A 23,639-nucleotide genomic window follows, 5' to 3' on the forward strand; every position below is an offset into this window, starting at 1 on the left:
TGCTACTGGACTCTTTTTGATTTTGCTACTACAGACTAACATGGCTAACTCCTCTGCATCTATGAAATAGAAACAAGCTTCCTTAGTTGTCTATAAATATTGCCTATGAAATATTCAGCAGATATTTGACAACAGCGTTGGCAGAGGAGGATTCAGGAGACAGTTCCTTTTCAGCTGCCCTGACAATAATAAAGTTAATATTGAATAAAGCCATTTTGTTAGAATACTGCTCATACTTCCCTATTTGTTTTGCACCAACACAAAAATGCTCCCTCAAAAATAGTTGCTTACATTACTTTCAACATATTTTTATTTTATGTTTTTAAAAAACTTTCTTTTCAGATTCATAAAGCCTGTATCATAAAAATACCAGAAAAGTATATCATTCATAGGTAGGTAGGTAGACTATGTATCATACATAGTGCCATATAATTACATCTTTAATTCCTTTAAAATGTTTCATCTGCCTCCTAATGATGTAAGTTCAACTGGCCTTCTTAAGAACAAAATTTCAGCTGTATTTTCAAAATAGTGGAGAAAGCTTAATTTTAAATATCTTTTTTAAAAAAATCTGATTTTATCTTTTGTGGACAAAATCTTAACAGATTTTCCAAGGGAAAGGCCTAACGGACTGCAGGAAGACTGAGCAGCTGGGTGGGGGGAAGGCAAGGTTTCACATTACCCTCTCCATCTGAGCAGCTATTGCAAAAACTGCCCCCCTTCCTTCATCCTAGTCCTTGCAAATAAACGATTTCGAATGATCTGATACCAAAGGAGATGAAAACAACCTTGCAGGTTCCAAACCTAGAATCCCTTCCACCTTTTCCATTCTCTCGATTTGCATCGCAGAAAAAAAACCCAAAGGTTCAAACATCAGCTTCTCAAACCCTTGCTATGGTTGCCAGCTCCAGGTTGTGAAAGTCCTGGAAATTTAAGGGTGGAGCTTGAGGAGGGAGGGGGTTTGGAGAGAGGAGGGACCTCAGTGGAGTATAGTGCCATAGATTCTACCCTCTACAGCCGCCCCTTTCCTCCAGGGGAACTGATTTATACTTCCGGGAGATCTCCAGCTACTACCTTGAGGTTGGCAACCGGCGGCCTTTAAAAAAAAACCCTGTTTCTGAACATTTTAGCACGTACTGCTTTGAGGTGCGATACATTGTCTTGCATCTATTGACAGCACAGGAATGTTTCGCTTCTCCCAACCCGTCCAGGCTTCCCTGCAGTCTGGGCAGGAACGCGTCACGCAGCCACCGGGCAGCGGGGACTTCAGAGCTGTTGCGCTTTCCGGTTCCTGCTAGAGCTGAAGAAAGAAGGAAGAAGCTGCGGGCCAGTGGTGAGAAGCCAAAGGCAGGCATGGCGAGATGGGCTTGTGTTGCGCGCGATCTTGAAGTATTTGCCCGGGAAGGTGAGATCTGCTTAACTCTGAACCCCATGTAGAAACTGGCCATGCCTTCCATTTATCTGAATTTCCCGTTGCTTCTTTCTGGAGAAGAGCGTTCCCAGGTATTTTTAAAATTCCGGGGTATCTTGGAATCCAACCTCGGGCATCACGTGCAAGCAGAAGCCCGTCTGGATAAACCATTCTGATGCTTACATACTTGAGGATGTTGCTCTTGAGACGTGGAGATACAAAATGCTCAGTGGATATTTGGAAATTATCCAAATATTCAGCCTTGCTGAAATTAAGCAGGCCTGGGTCTGTGCCTAGATTACAAGGATCCTGTCTGAATAAATCTGTAGAAGAAACGTAGGAGGTAAAAATTTTATTGGCTGGTATGGTGAGCAAGATTTGAGTCCAGTAGCACCTAAAAAACCAAGATTTCCAGGGTATAAGCTTTCAAGAGGTATTTGTTGAAGGGAGCATGACTCTCAACAGCTTACTGGACTCAGATAAATCTTGTTGGACTTTAAGATGCTACTGCACTCAGCTCTTGCTCTTCTACTGCAGACCAGCACAGCCATCTGCTGAAACTAACTATAGTAGGTACATCCTTACTGTATTGAGTTTTTAATACTTTAGTGTTTGCATTTTGAGAAATAGGGTTGGCATAGAAACAAAATCCATACTGAAACCACCTTTACGACTGTTTTCTTCCCTAGGTTTCTTCCCTCGTCAGGTCTGTTAACCTACTGCCTAGCCCTTGCCTCACAATGAAGAAAGCTCCACGGAAAAATCAAGGTGAGCGCTATCGTTTGAAGTTCCAGCGTTTGCGCCGTGCAGCCAAGGTACTCGTTTATGAGAACGCAGCTCTGTGTGATGAGATTGCCCGGCTTGAGGCAAAATACCTGCGTGTGCGGGAAGAGCGCCGTTTCCTGCTCGCCCGGTTATTGCAAGCCCAAGCCCTAGCTGACGATGAGTCTCCTGTGCACGCTGCAGTTGCTGTTTCACAGCCCTCCCCAGACGAGCCAACTATCCGCAAGCCACGCCGAGAGCGCAAAGGCAAAGAAAATGGTCGAGCATCCAGGCGTAGGGCAGCAACAGAGCCGGGAGTCCGCAGGCTGGTTCCACCGCTTCCCTTAGATCCTTCTGGCCGTCCTGTTTTTCCCATTACATTGGGTTCACTGACTGTCTACAGCCTGGGTGAAATTGTCTCTGACCGTCCTGGATTCCACACAGAGAGTGCCATCTACCCTGTTGGGTACTGCAGCACTAGGATCTTTGCTAGTGCCCGCAGGCCGGTGCGCCGCTGCCTCTATACCTGCCAGATCAAGGATGGCGGTGCTGGGCCACGCTTTGAAATTGCACCTGAGGATGAGCCAGGTTGTGTTGTTGCTGGCCCCACACCTGACGCCTGTCATGCTCAGCTCCTGGAAGCTGTGGGTGCAGCACAGCTGGATCCAGCAGGTGCTGAGTTCTTTGGTCTCTCGCACCCAGCCATCCAGCATCTCATCCAGAGCTGTCCAGGGGCACGCAAGTGTGCTGGTTACCGCTGGTTCCGCTTTGAGGTGTGCCGCCCAGCAGATGGGCCACCACCCGAGGGGTTACCTTCAGGAAACCCTGGCACCGATTACGAGGCTTTCCAGAACCAAGGCTTGGCCGGGCCTGTGGGCTTGGACTTCCCAGCAACCACTCCTTCTCCCCCCAGTGGTAACGGATATGCAGAACTCTTTCTGCCATGTGCTCCATCTGGGGGGTCCCCCATTCCCCAGAGTCCAGAAAGTGACACTGACTAAATTTTTCCAGATGTGCACCGTGGAGCAGAAGGTATCCCCTACTGCCCTTAAACTTTTCTGTGGCTGAAAATTGCATGAACGTCCTAAACTGCTTGTCCTACAATTTGGAGAGTGGCTCACATGGTCTGCAGAGGCAGATAGTTATAAGATAGTGGTATACCTACTTTAACAGATTCTTGAGACAAATTCTTCAAACATTTATTAATAAAATTAACTATAGGGGGGAAACCCCTGGTGCTTTTACTGTTACCTTTCTGTAAAAATGCTTTGTAAATACATCCCCATGACCTGATACAGATTTGGTATCTTCTTTGAATCTGAGTTAAGCATGGGTATTTGCTGATGTGGTCAAGCTTCAGATTTCACAGGAGAATTATGATTTAGGATAGGAAAAAGGTTGTGTAAACTTCCCCTCTGGCTTTACAAATGTCTGTGTGTAACCATGCGAATGCCAGGAAACTGTGCAGTTTCCCATAGACTCGTAATAGACTCAGAAAAAGAATTGTGTCACCCTGCTTAACCATTCAGCCCCCCCACCTCCTGCTCCCATGCTTCAGCATGATTAGTTGGTTTTTCTTTTTTCCAAGCCAGGCCTGAGGCCAGTGTTGGTAAAACCACCAAGGCATGCATGGCTGTTCTAGGATGCAAGAGGTGACTTGTGAGAGACAAAGAACTGATGGTTACAGGATGGCGTGGCATGGCTGGGCCGTTTTTTGATGTGTTACCATGCTAATGTGTGGGACGTATATGTTTCAGATTGTCACGAAAGTTCTGAAACTTGTCCAAATACTTTAGAAATTAACATAAGAGGTGCCCTGTTAGATCAGACCAATAGCCCAACTGATCTAGCTTCATTTCACACAGCAGCCAATCAGATGCCCTGAAGGTCATCATGGCTAGTAGCCATTGGCTAGACCTATCCACCATGAAACATGTTCTGAACAACTAAATCCCTCTTTTCATTGAAATTATCTACATATAACTTGCCTTTTACTCTTTTCCAGCTGTGGACAAGCCATCATTGGTGTTGCCAAGGTTGCTTGGAAGCCAGGAATTAGTGGAGGCCCAAAATAATTCAAAAGCTCCCTCCCATGCTCAAATAACTGGGTTTTTCCATGGCTCTTCTCTGTCATTAGAAAGGGTACAGTCTGCCCTTTTTGTTCCCTAATCCAAACAGCAAATGTTTGTTTGCTGTCAGGAATGCATACAGCTCTTGCCCCAGATAACAGCACTGACAGAGACACCTGCTTAGTGACTTTCCACTTCCTATAGAAAGGATTTATTTGGGCTTAGATCCTATGAACCAGTTCTGTGCGCTCTACATTGTCTCTGCTGTAGAGCATGCTTTTCTTGTGCTAGCAACTCTTGTTTGCATAAGACTGGTGGTTTTCAACGATCATTGTGAAATGGAAGTGCTAGCTAGCGTAAGAGGAAGCGCACTCCAGAGCAGAGACTATATAGTGTGCACAGAACTTGGATATTTATACTCTGCTTTTCTCCCCATTGGCAACCCAAAAGCAGCTTACAGCATTATTCTCTCCTCCATTTTATCCTCACAACCACCACCCTGTGAAATAGATTAGCCTGCGTGATTTGACCAAGGTCACCTAGCAGGCTTCCATAGCAGAGTGGGGATTCAAACTTAGTTCTGCCATATCCTAGTCCAACACTGTCAACATTGCACCGTACTGTGGAAGGGATACATTTGGGGATACGACAGAAGACAAGAGTAGAAATCTGCAAAACCTGCCTCCCTAAACATTCTAGTGAATTTGGAAAGCAAAATGGCCTTTCGTTTGAAGGTGGTTCTTTAGAGTGCTCTTGCTCAGATGTAAGTCCTGAGTATTTCTTTTGAAACGAGAACATTGCCAATATACAAGTCTCCCATTGAAAGCAAAGAGGATTTGTTACACACATATTCACTACCCTGAAAACCAAAAATGCCTCTGCATACAAGTTCCAATTACTCCCCTCTTCCAGTTAAGGTGTACCTTCCAAATGCATGCATACATTAATGCTGTCAAAAGCATGTATTTTGCATGGTCACCAGTCGATCACACAGAGAAATAACATCGGAAGGAAAATTTAAGAAGTGAATGATCCTGTGATGGTTTGGGCAGCGCAGGAAGCAATTCAACGGTGACACCAATCTCTGGCTCAGGAATACCTTCAGTTCACTGCCATCCTTGAAGCTGTGCTAGGTCATTGGTAAGCTGGAAACGCTGTTAATGTGGCTGCCGTTGTTGTGCTCTACCAGGGAACACCATAAGTCTCAACCAGAGACTTTTTGGCCTTTCTGGCAGAACTCCCTGTCCTGCCAGGCAGAAGTGCATCGAATAGGGCCTTGAGCCTGTACCTGACATTCCCCCACCATTCACACTTCATTCCTTGATGCAATTTGTTACATTTGGTGGGCCTGCCTTAAGGTGAAGTATGGTACCTGTGAGAGAAACCCAAGGGAGCAAACAGTAACCCTTACCCACTGTTGTAAATTTTAACAGGTAAAAGAGGCAGCCCATATCTGGCATCAAGGAAAGATCAAACACTCAATTTGTAAATTTTTGGCAAGTCAGAGAGAGGGGGGCGTATTATAAAGATGTGCTCTAATTTTAGGCAATGTTATCATATACTTGTACAACATCCAGACAGTCTCCGAGTGCCTGTAGCAGCTGTGCCGCCCGATCCATCTCTTCATCTGACAGCTGGGTAGTAATAGTCGGGACAAACTCAAGGCTGGCCGAATGTGAGCAGAGGCCCACTGCATTCAGCTTTTCACGAACTTGCCGCAAGGTAGGCACAGAGCAAATGAACTGGAACAAAACAGGGGAAGGAAGAAAGAAATTCACCCACAAATCCTTTACAACCTCCAAAACAAACATGGAATCATTGACCGCAGCCGTGAACGTTGTTTAGTTCAGGTCCCTGGGAAGCAGCAAAGGTTTGGGAGGAAGAAATCCTTGATACCCTGAAAAGGGATCTAGTGGAAACTTGGGGAACAAGGAATCCTGGGCAAGAGAGGAACAGCTTTTTTCTAGGGGAGAGGAGAAAGAACTGGCAAAAGAGGGAGGAGAGTTCTGCTGCCTCTAGAACAAAATTGTTTTATAAAGAAAATAGGACTACGTGATTGCACTGTTTACTGTACGTATTTTCTTGGTTCTACTGCATTTCTTTTCTAATTTATAATTCAGCCTTATTGCATTATTGTATGGGTATGCATGTTTATTGCATCGTTTTAAAATTTTGTATTCTGCCTTCAGTCTCAGCGAGAAAGGTGGACTATCAAGTGAATAAATATGCACATCTGAAAAATGTATTTATTCTTGTGGGGGGGAGTGGAAGGGATGAGGCAGCTTAGAAAGAAGGCCCCTTTGGTCCTCTGAGAAAAGGGAGTGGTATTTTAAAGTCAAAGCACAGCTACACTCAACCCCAGCAAAGCATGCTGCTGCATCTCTATCCCACATCTAACGGTGTCTGATCTCACCTTAAGCATCATTTTCTCATCCTCATCTTCCTCTTCTTGAACATCTTCAGCACCAGCTTCGATAGCCAGCTCGAGTGCCCGTTCCAAGCTGACAGAATTACCAGACTGGTCCTTCATGTTCACCACAATAATGCCCTTCTTCTCAAAGTTATGCCGAGCTCCATCAGCAAGGGCTGCTCTGCAGGAAACCCAATAGGATATGAAAATAAATGGGACTGGACCACAAGATCTAGGAACCAGTCTCGAAGAATCATTTAATTTTCTTCATCCATTTGATTTTGTCTGCCGTTTGTTCCTTAGGGACCCTCCCTTTAACCTGCAGGAACTCTGCAATATAAGTGAAACTGTGTGTGTGTGTGACTGGCCTAATGTCAGCCTGGGATCATCGTGGTAGGGTGGGGACTTGAACCCAGAGTTAACTGCATACTTTAGCTACTTCACCACACTGGCCAGAGTGCTTCCATACATGTTGGATAATGCACTTTAGGGATCATTTGCAATGGAATTTTTCAGTTTTGCACAAGAAAATCCAACTACGACCAATGACTCATGTGCATTGAAAGTGCATTATCCAACATGTGTAGAAGCAGCCTGGCTCCATCAAATAAGTTCTAGCTATAGGCAAAACTATTACCACAGGAGGAATATGATTTGCTGAGAGGACTCATTTCCCTAAGAAGACAAAAGTCCCACTTCCACATATCTATACCTTACAAGCTCATGGCACACAATTCTCTCTCTAAACTGCCATTATGGCGAGGGGAGGGGTAGATTTCCTATGTTCTCCTACATACCCGCCCAACATGTTTATTCTTGTAGATGTCAGCCTCTCTAGAGAACGTGGACTCTGGTGTTTTTCTCATGTACTAAAAGTTTCTCCCTTTCCAAAAGAGATCTCCATTCCTAAAGAGATCTCTCAGCGTCAGGAGTCTAGCTACTGTCCTGCTGAGCTGAGCAAAGGGAAGGATGAAGAAAAAATGGCTAGGAAAAGAGGTTTCATAATGGGGAAATCTCCTGAAATGTTTCCTTCTACTTAGTGAACGTTCGTGGGTTATTTTTTAACAACTGTCCGGACTGAGCTCCTGCCCTTTGTGTTTTCTTCTCTCCATTCTGAAATGCCTTTCCTTTCTGTCCTCTTTGCTGTATATTTCTTATGAGGCTTGTGGGAAAGTTATGGCTTAGGGTAAGTGAAGCAGTGTCTTGGTCGGCCTCTTGCACACTTCTTAAAAATTACAACATTGGAAAGGAAAATCCCCCCCTCCCCTTACTACACCATGGAGTCTGATTGCCTTTCTCCAAATATCTACGAATCTCACTTCCAATCTCCTGCTAGTATTCAACTTCTCCAAACTGCAGTCTCTCCCCTTCTCCAATAGGAAACCAGGAAAAAACCCCAATATTCTCTCTTTTAGTCTAGTGAGCAGCTAGACATGCACACACGAACACATACCTCAATCCAAAAGACAACCAGAGAAACTGTGCCTATAAGGATCAAACCAAACATGACCACAGCAGACCAATAAATGACTCTCCAGATGCTTTTAAAAATACAAATAACAGCCAAGGTGTAGGTTACAATTCAGATCTGAGTTGTGATGCAGGAAAGGGGGAGGCAAGATATCCCGCCTCCGGGGTGCTATTTTTTTGCAGTCTTAAACACACACTTCATTCCCAGTTTTAAAAACAGTGGGAGGCCTTCCTTCTCAGCTGTTGCCATTGCTCTCACTTCAGACCTCAGCCAGAGCTAGCCCTCTGCACACCAGACTAACCCGTATTGGCTCAGAAGCCGTCGAATATCATGGAAAGACCTCTTTGTGTTGTCTGTCAGTATCTCAATAAGAAAGGAGGAGCCGCCAGGGCCTCGTGCTTCATACAACAGGTAGGAGGATTTAGTTCTATCCTGCAAAGAGTAAAAAACAGTATTTTCTTTAGAGGAGCTCAATACGATGCCCGTCCTTGTGTTCAGGCCTAATCCATATCATCGTTAAGGCTCAGTGCTGGGATTAGATTCAAGTAGTGACTAAGGGAAGACAACTCAAAATGGGGATCATGAGGCCTGCAAGGAGAGAAGCCAAGAGGGATGGAGGTTGTACTGAGGCAGGGAATTGGCCAAGATGGAGCAAAAAAGGTGGCTGGATCCAACCCATGTTCTGTGGGCAGAAGGTCTCCTTTCAGTCCCTGAAATCTCCAGTTAAAAAATCTCAGGCAGTGAAAAATGCCCTTCTCTGCCCTTGACCCTGAAGACACACTGCCTGTCAGACAATATGGTGCTGGATGGACCAATGTTCCAATTTGGTATAAGACTACTTCATAATGTCATGCAATTTAAAATAAAAGACTTGTATTCTCAGCAGTCAAATGGAATTTGCGGTGTGTGTGTGTGTGTGTGTCTCATTTTTCCTCCAAGACAAATAAATAGAAAGGGGGGGATTATTGAGACAATATTAAGGATTACAGACCACCCCTGAACGGTAATGCAATTCCAAATACTTCCATATCCATATTCTGTATTCCCTGCATGTATTATCCGGAATTTCCTTTGGGAGATTCTGGCTTCTAACTATACATTTATTAATTACATGTTCCATAGAGAATGGGGGGAGGGGTAAATTAAAAAATAAGAAATCTAGGTGCTTGAGCGGACCAATGTCCCCAATCCCCTCTTCCCAGTTTCTTTTTTTATTCCTTCAACTGATGTCCTCAGCACTGTTTGTCTCCTAAAGCGTAGCAACCATGCTAATTTCTCATTTTGTGTGTGTGTAGTAAATACATAGTAAATAAGTCCTTTCTGATCATTACCAGGTTGTTATCACTCTCCTTCTCTCAAAGCACAGCACTCTCAAAAAAGAAGCCAAGCAGTTCAGAAACCTACCCCGCCAGCAATAGCTCCTTCAATGGAGGCTTTTGGCATGTTTCTGCTCCGACATTGCTCAATAATGTTGGCTAAATTACTGTTAAACTCTGGATTGGGACCTCCTTCTGCCAAAGCAATGCAAGAAGAGAGAGAGCAGATTATTATTAGATCGCCAGCTTTTAATCAACCGATGATCAGTTTGACTAACCAATTTAAAAACCTATTATTCAACCACAAAGATTAATCCAGCAGCAAATTCCTTCTTAAAAATTATTTTTACATATGACTACTTTAAAACTCTGCAGAGGGCAAACATCTTAGAAAAGGCATCCCCCCTTTGCTCACACAGAGAAGGGATTGCCTTTTCTAAGACAGTGCATGGTACAATTTGTGTAATTTAAAAACTAACTTGCTTTCCCTTCAAAGCTATTGTTCTAGTCCTGTGCAAATATATGCTAATCTAACAGATTAAAACTCATACTAGAAATTGAACATAATTCTTAACTGTGCCTCCATCCCATCCTTCCTCTAATGGGCTCCGAACAACGGTAAATGAGCTTTCCCCATTTTATACTCACAATCATCCTGGGAGGTGAACTACCATAGGGTTGCCTCTCCATAGACCAGACATAAACTAGATGTGCACTTTGAAATTTCTCATGAAAGCAACAGCTCCCCAATCCAGTCATCCACTGCTACCCCCTCACCTGCAATATGGGACATAGGTGGATCTACTTACCACAGTGGGTGGAATGGCGATACAGTTGATAACACTACCTTGCCTTTTGCTTTCATGGGAGATTTAAAGGGGATCGGATTGGGAGGCGAGGTCAACATTAAAGATGTGACAGGCCCAAAGCCACCCAACAAGTTTCAGTGGTGAACAAAGATGCTAACCCATGTTTCTCTGGACCAAGACCAACCTGGCCATCCAGAGTGGACAGCAAGAACTAGAATGAGGATTACCACAAGAAAGAAATGTCTTCCATTGGTTCTCATCAGCAGAGATGCCTGGTTTCTTGGAAATCTTAGCTCTTATTTTAAAAAATTTAACAGAAGTAGGGGGGGGACTAGAGTTGTACCTTTTACAGCCAATCGGATCATCATGCTGAGTTTCTGAAAGGCACGGCTCCGAGCAGTATCCTTGGGTCCCTTGACGTGTTTGACTTTGGACCACTTGTTGTGTCCAGCAAACACCGAGCAAGAGGCATGGATGGTACAACTGGGATGGTCCAGGAACGTCCAAAGATGTTGGCGAAAGAGGGCATTCACCCGCGTAAGCGTGAAGCCTACAGACATAGCTTGGATGAGACAAAAAGAGGTATGTAATTGGATCTTGGACATTACACCCATGAAAAGGACCATCTATGGAATAGGTCATCCATTAGTATACCGTATTAGAACATTTCAAGTTTCCCACTTTAAATAAAAGGAGGTGCTGCGAACAGCCTAGCAAAGAGCAGGAATGCCTTGCTTCAAATCCTGCCTCTGCTATTTAAGCGCCCTAGCAACCTCTATCTACAATAATATTGGTCTACTTTACAGGGCTGTTGTGAGAATAACGAAATCATAAATGTAATTTGAATGCTAAGAAAGCACTAAATTGGAGTTAAACATTACTGTTACATTCTGTATATAAAAATAAATAGAAATCAATTCACAAAGATCTTGAAACCAATCAAAAGATATTAGAACACAAACTCTAATCCACTAAATGAAGAAGGAAGGAACTCCTGAACCACATCAAATGAGAAGCAAGATTTTCCTAGGCAACAGGGAAGGGGAAATGGAGGCAGTGTTTAGCAGTTCTCAACACAGCTTAACAAACACTCGCTTGAACTGATTGTGCAGGAAGATCTTCAAAGAGCACAGCACCAACTCTTTCTTCCTTACAATGTTTTAGATTTCTAGACCTCCTGGTTCCAATGCCTTAAACTGCTTCCCTTTTCACACAGCTCCAGAGCAACAAATAAAGGACAGTCAACACATTGGTTTTAACCCAGTGTCACGAAATGCAACATAGAACCCCCATATTTTACATGGGCTCCTATTGGTGGTGGTGGAGAGTGTCCTCAAGTCATAGCTGACTTATGGCACCCCCCTACTGCGGTTTTCAAGGCAAGAGACAGAAGTGGTTTACTATTCCCTGCCTCTGAGACCCTGGTCTTCCTTGGAGGTCTCCCATCCAATTACCAACCAAGGCTGACCCTGCTTAGCTTCCGAGATCCGGCTTGCTTGGGCTATCCAGATCAGAGCAAACTCCAATTAGGTATAAGAAAATGGGTTTTTTAAATAAATGAATCACATTTGCAAGACAGTGAGTTTAAGCCTACTAAAAGGCACGCACAGGCACAAAAATCATATCCATTCCTCTCCTTCCAGTAAAGAAACCTTAAATAATTATCTAGCCCTGCTTCTGAACTCACGAGCATTGGATAATAGGCGTGCATCAGAATTCTCACTTTCCCCATAAACGTGTACTTAAAGATTCGGAAGGGGCAATTCGCCTGCTTGTGGCTGATGCATGTTAGTCATACAATCTGCCTTGTAACCTGCAGTGTGTGCAGTTAGCAAACCCAGATTCTGACTTCCAGAATCTCCCACTTCTAGCCCATGGAATTCCCCCCCCCCCTTCCTCGCCCAGGCGACCATCCTAACTCACCCTCCAGTAGCTCCTGCAATGACCCCCAGAATTCTTCCTGTCCTAGCTCCACCCCAGGAGGCGGTGCCTGAAATTAACCCCTTCGTGTCAGAATAGCTCCAATGCGGGAGCGCCAAGATTCTCAAATGTTTATGCTGGAATAAATATTGCTCTTCTTTGAAGTTCCACCTGACTGCTGTTTTGTTTTGATTTTAAAGGCTAACATAGCTACTCATCTGAAATGATTTTTTAAGAGGAAAATCTAATATTGGCTGGGGAACGAAGACGTACACCGGGAGCCAAGACTGGTTGGGCAGTAACTGAGGTTGCCAACCTCTAAGTGGTGGGTGGAGATCTCCCGGAATTACAACTGATTTCCAGGCCACAGAGAACAGTTCCCGTGGAGAAAGTGGCTGTTTTGGAGGGTGGACTCTAGGGCATTATATCTGCTGAGCTCCGTCCCCTCAACAAACCGTACCCTTTCCAAGATCCAGCCCCTAAATCTCCAGGAATTTTCCACTCTGGATCTCTAGATCTCTTTCCATCCCTAGATAAACTGATTTTTTTAAACTGAAGGATCAACGGGTTAAATGCCACTTGAGAACATTCCTACATTCTGATGTGGGTTTTTATTTTATTTTAAACCGGGGGGAGGTTTTTTATTTTATTCACTGTCCATCTTGTGTACTAAATGTATGTTTTGCACATACTTGTCTTTCTTACATAAAAGTGAAAAAGCATATACAAACAACATCAGGGATTAAAAATTATATGCGATATGACCAACAATATGTTTTCTTACCGTAGTCGATCTCCTTGTACCTCTTTCACCCAGCATTTCTGCTTTCTTTTTTACTATTCAGTAAATGTATCAAATGACATACTAAATGGAACAGCTCACGCTCATTCAGACTGTTGATCTTATAAAGCTTTTGACAATGATTGTTAAGGCCAGCACTTTCACTCTGTGCCAGGATGGTAGTGTGGAAGCTGACTTTAGCATTGGTTCTTTGAGAGACTGGATGAATAGAGCTGCTATTTACCCATCTGTAATGTTTTATATTACCTTTCCTCCAAAAAGCTCAGGGCTACATGGCTCTGCATTTTATCTTCACACTAACCCTGTGAGGCTGGCTAAGATGAGAGTGGCCAGCCCCTGAGATCACTCAGTGAGCTTCATAGCTGAGTAGGGATTTGAACACAAACCTCTTTTGTCCACCACTCTAATCTCTGTATTAGGGATCTCCTACGTTGCTGAAGAATCTCTGTGGGCACTTATGAATTTGAGAATAGGTAGAGGGTGCCACAAGAAATGGCTGACTCAGGGACCAAGACCTATCGCAGAATGTTGGGAGATCCCCCAGAATGTTAGAAGGTTCCAAGCCAAGCATCCTCCTGTGAAGAAGGCTGCTGTTTCCCAAAGGATGCTCCCTGCACACAGAAAACCGATGCTTCTTGAATGTTTCAGAAAGTACCATTTCAAATAAATGGAGGTCAGATACGATTTGCTCTTTGTTTTGGGTAAGAACAAGGAAGCACATCTGTAGACCGAGTTAGGGGACAGAAATCTAAATCGCCAATTCAGTTCATGTTATGTCTGGGACATAACAAAACGCAGAGTTATTAAATACAATTAGATCCAGAGGAGTTAGCCGTGTTAGTCTGTCGTAACAAAAATAGAAAAGAGTCCAGTAGCACCTTTAAGACTAACCAACTTTACTGTAGCATAAGCTTTCGAGAATCACAGTTCTCTTCTTCAGATGCAACTGCATGCATCTGAAGAAGAGAACTGTGATTCTCGAAAGCTTATGCTACAGTAAAGTTGGTTAGTCTTAAAGGTGCTACTGGACTCTTTTCTATTTTAAATACAATTATTGCAGCATATAACAAGCTGCAGATTTACATAAGAAACTGGGGAAACACTTCTGTCAGAACAGGATATTTGACCTCAGATTTGCAGCATATTGTATGAGTGGCTAGAAAATCCTGGTGAAATCTGACAGCTGCCAGATTGACAGAGATCAGTACCCCTGGAGGAAAGGGCAGCTTTAGAGGATGTGCTCTATTATGCCCTGTTGAGTCCCCAGGAATCTCCAGGAATTTCCTTAGCTGGAATTGGCAACCCCACCAGGTACCCTCCGTAGATGCAAGCCAGCAATTCAACAGGTGACGCCTTTGCTCGTCACTTGCAGACACGGTGGCATCCGCCTGTGGTTCCTCTTTGCTACGCACCTGCTCGATATACCGTAGCCCCGTTGTCTTGTTTTTTAAAGAAGCAGAGGATATAATCACTTCATCTCTATTAGCAAGCGCCTGCAAACTCCACTTGGTGCTTTAATGGCACTCGAGCAAATGAGCACAGGATTGCATCCTGCAGGAGCCTCGAGTTCCTGAAAGGGTTAAAGAAGTCAAAGCTGCAGCCGCGCTCCTAGAAAGGCTTGGAGCTATGCGGGGGAGGGGCAAATGCCACTTTGCTTCCTTTTCCGCCCAAAATGTGAAAGGAAGTGAATTTGGGTTTTGCTTTATTGATTTTTAAAAAAATAGCAACTGCAAAGCGAGACAGAGGCTGTGATGTGCACGGGGGGTGAGTTCGATATGGGGTGGGTGTGAAAAGGGGACAGGAACAGCAAAGACTGTTGGGATTTAAAGCTAGGGAGACCCCCGAGCTCCCTACCTCCCTCCATTCCAGAGCCATGTGGACCCTTGGAAGTTTTCCGTAAGGGGTTCTTGCTTGGTCTCTTTAGTGGTGAGTCCATTTCCTGTGGGGCTTGGGGAGCCAAGTCAGAGTTAGCGGTGCATTTCTCACTTTGGAGCAGCGTTCTCAAGACCGCTGGACACGGATTGGTGGCTCCCATTAGACCAGAGTAGACTTGATTCTTGTCTGTAACGGTCCAAGCAACGCACCTGCGCGGCCTCCGGTTTTAGGAAATGCTGTTCTCTGGTGTCCTTGATCCCTGTGGAGGTGAATGTGCCTGCAGCCTTTTACCGCAAGGTCTTTTACGTCTTTAGCAGCATTCAGACGGACAGCGGATTGGCTTAGAGCTTTGAGTAACTTTACCTCTCTCTGGCCTCTATAGCAAACGCACTTAGGCAAGCCACTGAACTTTATCTGTCCCCGCCACAATATGAGGGTGATAATACTGGTGTAATGTATTGTCGAAGGCTTTCACGGCCGGAGAACGATGGTTGTTGTGGGTTTTCCGGGCTGTATTGCCGTGGTCTTGGCATTGTAGTTCCTGACGTTTCGCCAGCAGCTGTGGCTGGCATCTCCAGAGGTGTAGCACCAAAAGACAGAGATCTCTCAGTGTCACAGTGACACCTCTGAAGATGCCAGCCACAGCTGCTGGCGAAACGTCAGTGCCAAGACCACAGCAATACAGCCCGGAAAACCCACAACAACCATAATACTGGTGTATCTTGCAGGGTTGTAATAAAGGTGAAAGCAATAACTGTGAAGTGATCAGAATACACTGAAAGCATGGTACAAATGCATTATTAATAAATATGTTTCATTGTGTTTGCTCACATTCTTCTGTCTTGATATTCTTGTTTTGCCCAATTTCTGTGTTAGACTCTCAGCTCCTTGGAGGGGCAAGACTTATTAATGTTTGTATCTTCCTCTGTAAGGTGCTAAGTACACAGTTTTGTGTAAGTAATAATAGAAATTAAGTGCATGAAGTTGTTCACTTTTAACTCCCATGTTGTGTGCAGCTGTTTTTTTTTCTTCCTTTTATACAGTGGGAATGGATAGGAACACGGAGGGAAGGGGCAGGAAATAAAGGTGATAACCCCAAGAGGAACAGCTGTGCTCGAAGTATATTGCTCAAATAAAACTAATACTCTTCTGTTTTCCTGACAGGCTCATGCCTGCACTGCCTTGCCACAGATTTCTCTAACCACAGACGAAAGTTAGAAGCCTGACAGTTTCTCTTCAGCAGAAGAAACTAAGACTCTTGCTGTGATAAAGCCAACTAGTCTTCTGAGGAAAAAATATCCTCACACCAACATAAAATGGCCGCTTCTCCAGAAGAAACTATAGGACTGGAACTCCCGTTGCCGATTCGAGTGAAATTAGAGGCTCAAGCGCAAGGAGACAACAGCATGAGAGAAGATGATGGAAAAGTCCCTTCTACAATCCAATCTGGGGCTACTGAGGAGATATTGCGAGGGGCTCCAGTGCCAAGGGTGAAGCAGGAGCTGGTAGAGGAACCGTTTCCAAGCTGGGATTGCCAGTGGCAACGGGTATTGGAGGTGGTGCAAACTCCTGTGATTGCCCCAGTATGGGACAATTTTCAATTGCCTCCTCTCACTCAAGCAGGCAACACTGAGGCCTACTTGACCAGTTTTGAACGGGTGGCTGATGCCTCCCAGTGGCCTAGGGAAGAGTGGGTGACTCGGCTCATGCCTGTTCTCAGTGGGCAAGCCCAACAGGCGTATTTTAGCCTGGATTCAAAAGACAAGGGTGACTACGGGAAGGTGAAGGTGGCCATTTTGAGGCTGGATAATTACATGGCCACAGAGACACACCGCCAAGGCTTTAGGCATTTTTGTTACCAAGATGCTGAGGGGCCACGAGGGACGTGCCAGAAACTACAGGAACTTTGCCATCGTTGGTTGAGGCCTGAGAGCCAGACCAAGGAGCAAATCCTGGATTTATTAATCTTGGAGCAGTTCCTTGTAATTCTGCCACAGGAAATGCAAAATTGGATTAGAGAACGTGGGCCAGAGACCTGTGACCGAGCAGTGGCTCTGGCTGAGGAGTTTTTACAGGAACGACAAGTGACTGAGAGATGGGAACAGCAGGTGAGGAATTTCTAAATTCTGATCTTTGAGTACAAAGAGTTCAAGTTTTGATCTGCAAGAAGGAATCGCTAATTGTTGTAGAGGAAACCGAGAGCAACTTTGGTGTCTGTCTGTCTCATTGGTTTTCCTGCTTTCATAGACAGTTATGGAATCAGGCAAAAAACATGAACTGCATGTCCAGGAGGATAGCAAACTGTTTTGATCTTGTCAGGGCAGCCCTGAAAGTCACCATTTTGTTTAGAACTATTTTAAAAAGAAGATTAAACAGAGTGACTTGGATACATTGAATGGAAGAGGGATTGCCAATTCCCCTCTCATGCTATTCGGGGGAGGGGGGGTTGTCTATCTCCCAGAAGCAACATTTCAAGAGGCATTTTGGATATCAGCAAGCAGGGGAGATGGGGAAGTGAAGCTCTGTCGAAAGAAATCCCTTCCATCCACAGAAATTACAGTGGATCCAAGCCATTGATAGATAATTTGCCATGCCCTCTTTTCAGCAGCATGAATTCCCTTGAGTATGCAAGCTGTTATAAATTGTTTGTAAACCTACCCAAATGTCATGGAGGGGCTCTTACTCAGTGATAGAGCATCTGCTTAGCATGCAGAAGGTCCCAGGTTCAATCCCCGGTATCTCCAGTGATAAGAATCAGGTTGTAGGTGATGGGAAAGACCTCTTCCTGAAAACTTGGAAAGCCACCGCCAGCCCCAGTAGACAATACTAACCTGGACAGACTAAGCATCTGACTCAGTAGAAGGCAGCTTCATTGTATGGACTAGAAACTTGATACAGGATGCAAGAGAAACGTGGAGTATGAGGTGTTAGAGGAGGAGGAGAGTGAAAATGTGTTCCTAGCAAACAAGCAGAAGTACAATAGACCTATTAGGGATGGATTTGAATACTGAGAAAGCCAGCAAGGAGGATGGTGTAGTAAATGTAGATGAGAGATGCCAAGGAGGGATTTAGCTGTAGCAAGAAGGGAATGCTGTTAGGGGAGGGGTGCTGCCCAAACATCAGCTTAGCATGCAGAAGGTCCCCAGTTCAATCCCCAGCAGCTCCAGTTAAAAGGATGAAGTAGGGGGTGAGGTGGAAGGCCTCTGCCTGAGACCCTGGAGAGCCTCCACCAGTCCAAATAGACAGTACTGACCTTGCTGGACCAATGGGCTGAATCAGGATAAGGCAGCTTCATTTGGCCAATACAGGCAGGGCTTGCTGAGCAGGCAGAAACACATGGTGGTGCATTTGTATCAACCTGAATTGCGAGCTCTGTTCACAGTTGTGCAACTCCATCGCGGTGGATGAGGAAAGTGGCAGCTTCAGCCAGAATTGGGTGGCTGTTGCTTTCCAATTCAAATATGGCAGGAAGGGGTATGCTAACTAACTCTTCCCACAATGGACTGTGCAGTTGTGTCACTCGAGGGTTCAAGTGGAACCACAGTGACTATCGTTTCCCACCCCCATTGCACATACCTTTTCCTCGAACCAAACATTTCCACTCTAGGCCAGAAAGCTTCTGCTTGATGTCATGAATTTTGTGGGGGGGGGGGCAAGAAATCCTTTGGGAACAGGCTTGGATCCAGCTAATTTTTTCACTCGGTCTCACCCAGGTCCTTTCCTTAATCCAGCCTCTGTTGCACGTGGCTTTTGTACATGGAGGTCCCTTGATTTCACAGCAGCCTTTGTGGCTGCTAAATGGAGGTCACCACCACCTCCCCTTCCTTGTTTTTCCAGCAGAAAAGCTGGTTGGATCCAACCCATATGCTCTGTGAACTGTCACCATTATGCACCCACACATTGCGCTCCTTATGGTAAATGTTTGGGTTGTTAGTTTCAGTATTCCTGTGGGAAATCTTGTCACCAAATCATGGGAAATTTCGTGCTTTGTCTTCTCAAAATTTTGGGCCCATACAAGCTCCTCTCTCCAAACACAAGGGCTAGGAACAGGGCTTTCATTAAACACAAAATCTAGGCTTCTCTGGATGCCAAATTCCACACAGTCTTTAGCTTCTGTGCCAACCACCTATTCCCTGCTTATAGTGGGAAAGTAGGGGCTGCATCTTGAGTTTAGTTATAGCCCTCTTTCTCACTCTGGTTCAGCTACCCTAATCTTCCATGGTTTTATTTTTTCAGATAACAGTGCCAGTTGAGATGGTGATCATAAACTCCCCTATTGTAGATCAGGCTCTGTCCGACACAACACAGAGACACCCTCCCAAGGAGACCAACCAAGCTGATAACTGCTCAGAAGGTACTTGCAAGTTCTGGGGATGGAGCTTCCTTGCCCTGGAAAAATCGGCAGCCTGAAGGCATCGTGTTGTTGCACGGAAAGGGAAGCTATCCGTAGGAATGTAGGGCGGGTGCTTTATCTAGAATGGGGGGGGGGGTTATAAATTAAGGGCCAAGGTCCCAGGGGAGTTTTCAGTATGGTACGTAGCGCCCCAAATACTCCACCCCACATCATCATGCCTAAGAAGCTGATATCCCTAGTAGGCCCTTAGCTGCTGCTGTAGCACAGTGCCTGCATTGCTTGCACATGCGCAAAATGCCTTAAAGGCTTAGAGATTTGCTTTTGACAAAATTAAAACAGAGTTTCTCAGGATGCTGGATGTTGCGCGCGCACGCGCACACATTTACATTTACATTCTATCCCACCATTCCACCAAGTTGCTTGGAGTAGCATCAAGGGTTCTTTCCCCATCTAGTTTATCCTCACAGCAACCATGTGAGATAGCTTAGGCTAACAGAAAGTAAGTGAACTAAGATCGGGTGGCAGCTTTGAAGACTAATAGCATTGATGCAATACAAGTTTTCATGCATCAGAGCTCACTTCTTCAGATGCTGTGAAGGATAGATCCTATTCCACATTTTTATTGGGAAAGTTACAGAAGGGAAGGGGGGAAACAGGAGAAAGTAAGTGGCCAAAAGTTACTTTACGGTGCTGCACCGTAAAGTGGAGATTCGAACCCAGGCCTCCCTTGTCTGACACTCTGCAGCATACTAGCTTCTTTACATGACTCATCGGATGGTTTTCTTCCCAGCGGATAGCAACTTTGCAAGCAGAACTGGAGCCAAGGATGTGCACCAGGGAGAGTCAGAGGCTGAAGAGCAAGGAAGGAGGCCTCAAGGACGATTTAAAGAGGACGCTTTCCAGAGAGCCGACCTGAAAAGAGCATACGTGAGCGAGCGCAGTCTAGGGAGGGAGCAGAAGAGCTGTCTTTCAGTGAGGGTGCTGAAGGACAAAGGCCTTGACAGGATCCTAGCTGACCCAGAAGTAAAACGGCACCTTTGTAAGGAATGCGGGAAAAGATTCCGTAAGAAGTGGGACCTCATCAGGCATGAAAGGATCCACACGGGTGAGAAGCCATACCAGTGCCCTGAGTGTGGAAACAGCTTCAACCGGAACACGACCCTCACGAAACACCTCCTCATTCACTCGGGAGAGAAACCCCACCAGTGCGCTTACTGCGGGAAGAGGTTCACACGGCGTTCACATGTGGTGAACCACCAGAGACGCCACTCATGGTAAGAGCTGGGCTCCTTCCTTTCCCCCTCTTTAGGGTCTCCGTTTGGAACCCAACAGTACATGGTGTGACCTGCTATAAGATGTGCGCATTTGATAGCAGAACTAAACAAGATGCTGGGTGGGAGCCATGTGAACGGAGCTCCCACCCCCAGAAAATCAAATGCAGAGGAGCCCAATTCCAGTTTGGACCACCAGTGTAAACAGGCAGCACATGCTTTGAAATCTTTCCACATCTTTTTTCTAATCTGTTAACAACCCCGTGGACCTGATATTTGCCCTCACGGGTCCTATGTGTTTTCCCAAAACAGAAAATAGCAGCTGCAAGAGCCATTTAGCATTAGGAAAATCCAGAATGAGTACATCTCTGTGCGGTTAGGGATGTTTGTGAAACATTGTCCATAGGGTGCAGGTGGATCTTAGCCAGGCCAGAGACCCCTGTCCTCTCCTGTTTTCTGGAAAAGGGCTGCCCAGGTGCATTTAATCATTCTAATGGGCACTGGGTTGTCTTATGGGCAGCATTCACATCAACAGAGTAATATTTGAAATGGGTCTGGCTAGGCCTTTTTAGAAGTCTTACATTATCTTTCTGTTGAGATTGGAATGTGGTGATCTGGTTAAGCTTTAAAATGGGTGTCAGGTGTTGGTAGTATGTTTGGTTCCCCCCTTGGGCTGATCTTTCCTTGGAGCTTACACATGCATTTTTACTTTGGAATTTATTGCTGGTTTTAGGGATGGGGAAGAACTGGCCTTCGGAAGCGGGGATGGATAAGCAAGGAAGGCGATCCCACAGGGGATTTGAAAGGATGTTTTCCTGGGCAAATGTATACAGGGAAACTACTCAGCTTGTTCAGAGAGAGGAATTTGAGTACCATAGTAGCCCCTGACTAGAACAAATGCATAGCTTGGGAGGAGGAGATTAATTATGTAAAACAGGCAACACTTCCAGGGCAATGAGGCAGAACAGTGGATTTCTTTCTGGGCAGCTTGTTTGCTATTACCTTCTTGAGTCAGAACCCAATAAAGTCTTTCCCAAAACCTCAGGGTTCCCTGAAATGCATCTTTTTCCTTGGCATGACAGTTTTCTATCATGAGAGGAAGGCTGTGCCACATATTAATCTCTTCTCAGCCATGGGCCCCGCTTATGTTCAGTTTTGAGGGCAACTCTCAACTTGCTTGTTCTAATCATGTACTCTGTGCTTTGGTTGCAGCCAAGGAAGGTCTTGATGAAGCATCCAACATGGCTAGATTGTTCGGTAGATGGAGCATGTGGAAGCATTTTTACCCTGCAATTCAGAGGACAAGAGTGGCTGCATGTTGCACTGTAAGGCTCAGAATGTCAGCATTCCGTGCTTGGGTGGACTTTGAATCTGCTGATGAGCCGAAGACAAGCCATTTTCAGGGATCTCTGCTTCTATCAGGGTGGGGAAAAGAACTCTTGTCAGTTTCATCACTTGGCAAAAGACTTGAGGGGGAGAAACATGATCCAAGCAACATGTGCCAATTGAGGTGGATGCCGTCTTTTTATGCACTGCCAGAGTGATAAGCACAGACTAGCAGGTGTTGCTGGAAGGATGGAGTGGGGGGAATGCTAAGACTTTTTGAATAGGGTTATTGCCAGATGACCTCTGCACAGTTTGTTGATTTTTGAGTTGCCTACATGCGGCAGGTGGTGCACCAGGTCACCGTAATAATGGTGGTTATCGGCTGAAAGCATAATAGCACAGCTGTGTATTTTGACCTTGCACTGCACAACTGGAAGTAAGCTTTTGCTACCTTGCGGTATCATTGACTGAAGTTAACCATTTTCCCCGTGAGCTTTTTGAGAGTGAAATATGCTGCAGGGACAGAGAAATAGAAGGGCCAGCAGGAGCAAACTGGCCCCCACTGCATTTGGGGTCAGTTTCCATACTCTGCGCCAAAACCACTCCAAACAAAGTGCCATCTGATTCACCTTGAAATAAACTCTAGGATGCGAAGGTTGCCACCTGCCAAGAGAAGCGCTGCCCTGGCCTGCTTGCACAGCTCGAAGTGCCGAAATGAACGTGTGTTGCTTTTGATTTCGTAGCATGGAGATAAACATTATTACCAAGGCACAAGCTACCATGCCTGGTTGGTAAGTTGGTGATCTGTGTCGGCGGCATGGGTGGAGAAACCAGAAACATGTTGGCCTCATGCTGTTGGTAACAGCTGGTGTGCTGTTCTGTGAACGTGCCAAGGAAGGCTCCCTCAGGTCCCCCAGTGATCTGATTGTTCCTGGCCAATTGTTCCTGCTGAGCATGCCTTTACTATTTCTGTGTTCAGATGGTCAGCTTGGCTGTTGAGTTTCTGTTTTAAAAGGGTTACTTTTTAAGATGTTGACTCTGGAGCTGCTTAACTTATTTCTGACTTTCCTGGAAAAGCATTACAAAGTTTGGATATATACCATGTCAGTCATTCACCCATCTGTCCTAATAAAAAATAGGGTCGGCGTCACCCTCACCAAGTAGCACGGCTCTTGCTTCAAGCATGCAATGGACCTATTCTAACCATAATTCATGATCCATGAAAGGAACACAGCAGAAGTGCACAGCATTTTTTTAAAAATCTGTAATTTATGAAGTTTGTGGACTCTGAAGTTCCTTGGAATAGCATTCGGAATATTTTTTTAACACATCAGAATAGTCACAGCAGAGGATGTGACGACATATGGTCACCTGTCTGTACCGTAGGGTCCCAGTGTTGAAGTGCACTTTAGTATTCATTCTGCTGAAACCAGGCAGGTGTCAATCTGGTCTGTGTTGACTCCCTGGGTCCCTTATCTGAACTACTAAGAATACCATTATGGATGGGATCAGGGGTCATTTTGTAGAAAAAGGGCTGGAGGCACTCATTAGCATTTGCCACACCCCTTGACATCACCAGAAGTGTGATTAGCATAACTGATTTGCATATGCCACACCCCCTGGCATCACCTATCCTGGCTGTTTTGGACCCAATCCTGGACATTCAGGGCTGAAATTGGGCCCAAAATGGCAAAAAGGGGCTGAAAATGGCCAAAAAGGGCCCAAAATGGTCAGGATCAGGCCACTGCTGAGCAGTAGAGTAATCTACCACCCGTTAACGGCCCAATCCGGGCCATTTCAGCCCCAGTCCAGGCCGAAACGGGCCAAATGGCCGAGACTCGGG

General features: G+C 45.3%; 3 protein-coding genes across 6 annotated transcripts; 2 read left to right on the forward strand and 1 right to left on the reverse strand.

Annotated features, from left to right (window-relative positions):
• Positions 1-1,312: 1,312 nt before the first annotated feature.
• On the forward strand, positions 1,313-5,254 carry TBRG1 (transforming growth factor beta regulator 1). Of its 2 annotated transcripts, none has more exons than XM_054994937.1 (2): positions 1,313-1,405; positions 2,101-5,254. In XM_054994937.1, exon 2 carries the CDS (start codon positions 2,152-2,154, stop codon positions 3,172-3,174), a length of 1,023 nt encoding a protein of 340 aa, XP_054850912.1. In that variant the 5' UTR covers positions 1,313-1,405; positions 2,101-2,151; the 3' UTR covers positions 3,175-5,254. The 2 variants fall into 2 exon arrangements, with proteins under 2 accessions (XP_054850912.1, XP_054850913.1); XM_054994938.1 differs by lacking the exon at positions 1,313-1,405 and adding an exon at positions 1,453-1,503.
• A 5-nt stretch (positions 5,255-5,259) lies between these two features.
• On the reverse strand, positions 5,260-14,460 carry LOC129340256 (translational activator of cytochrome c oxidase 1). 3 transcript variants are annotated; one of them, XM_054994940.1, is made up of 6 exons: positions 14,383-14,460; positions 10,592-10,810; positions 9,528-9,634; positions 8,425-8,555; positions 6,656-6,833; positions 5,260-5,984 (listed from the first exon to the last, which is right to left on the reverse strand). In XM_054994940.1, exons 2-6 carry the CDS (start codon positions 10,806-10,808, stop codon positions 5,784-5,786), a joined length of 834 nt encoding a protein of 277 aa, XP_054850915.1. In that variant the 5' UTR covers positions 10,809-10,810; positions 14,383-14,460; the 3' UTR covers positions 5,260-5,783. The 3 variants fall into 3 exon arrangements, with proteins under 3 accessions (XP_054850915.1, XP_054850914.1, XP_054850916.1); XM_054994939.1 differs by lacking the exon at positions 14,383-14,460 and adding an exon at positions 12,172-12,192; XM_054994941.1 differs by lacking the exon at positions 14,383-14,460 and adding an exon at positions 11,936-11,955.
• A 187-nt stretch (positions 14,461-14,647) lies between these two features.
• Positions 14,648-22,952, forward strand: LOC129340562 (zinc finger protein 24-like). The gene is made up of 5 exons (XM_054995430.1): positions 14,648-14,734; positions 16,010-16,953; positions 19,082-19,199; positions 19,990-20,473; positions 21,683-22,952. Exons 2-5 carry the CDS (start codon positions 16,162-16,164, stop codon positions 21,696-21,698), a joined length of 1,410 nt encoding a protein of 469 aa, XP_054851405.1. The 5' UTR covers positions 14,648-14,734; positions 16,010-16,161; the 3' UTR covers positions 21,699-22,952.
• Positions 22,953-23,639: the final 687 nt, after the last annotated feature.

The sequence above is a fragment of the Eublepharis macularius genome, chromosome 12 (assembly GCF_028583425.1).
Source record: "Eublepharis macularius isolate TG4126 chromosome 12, MPM_Emac_v1.0, whole genome shotgun sequence".
Classification (NCBI taxonomy): Eukaryota; Metazoa; Chordata; class Lepidosauria; order Squamata; family Eublepharidae; genus Eublepharis; species Eublepharis macularius.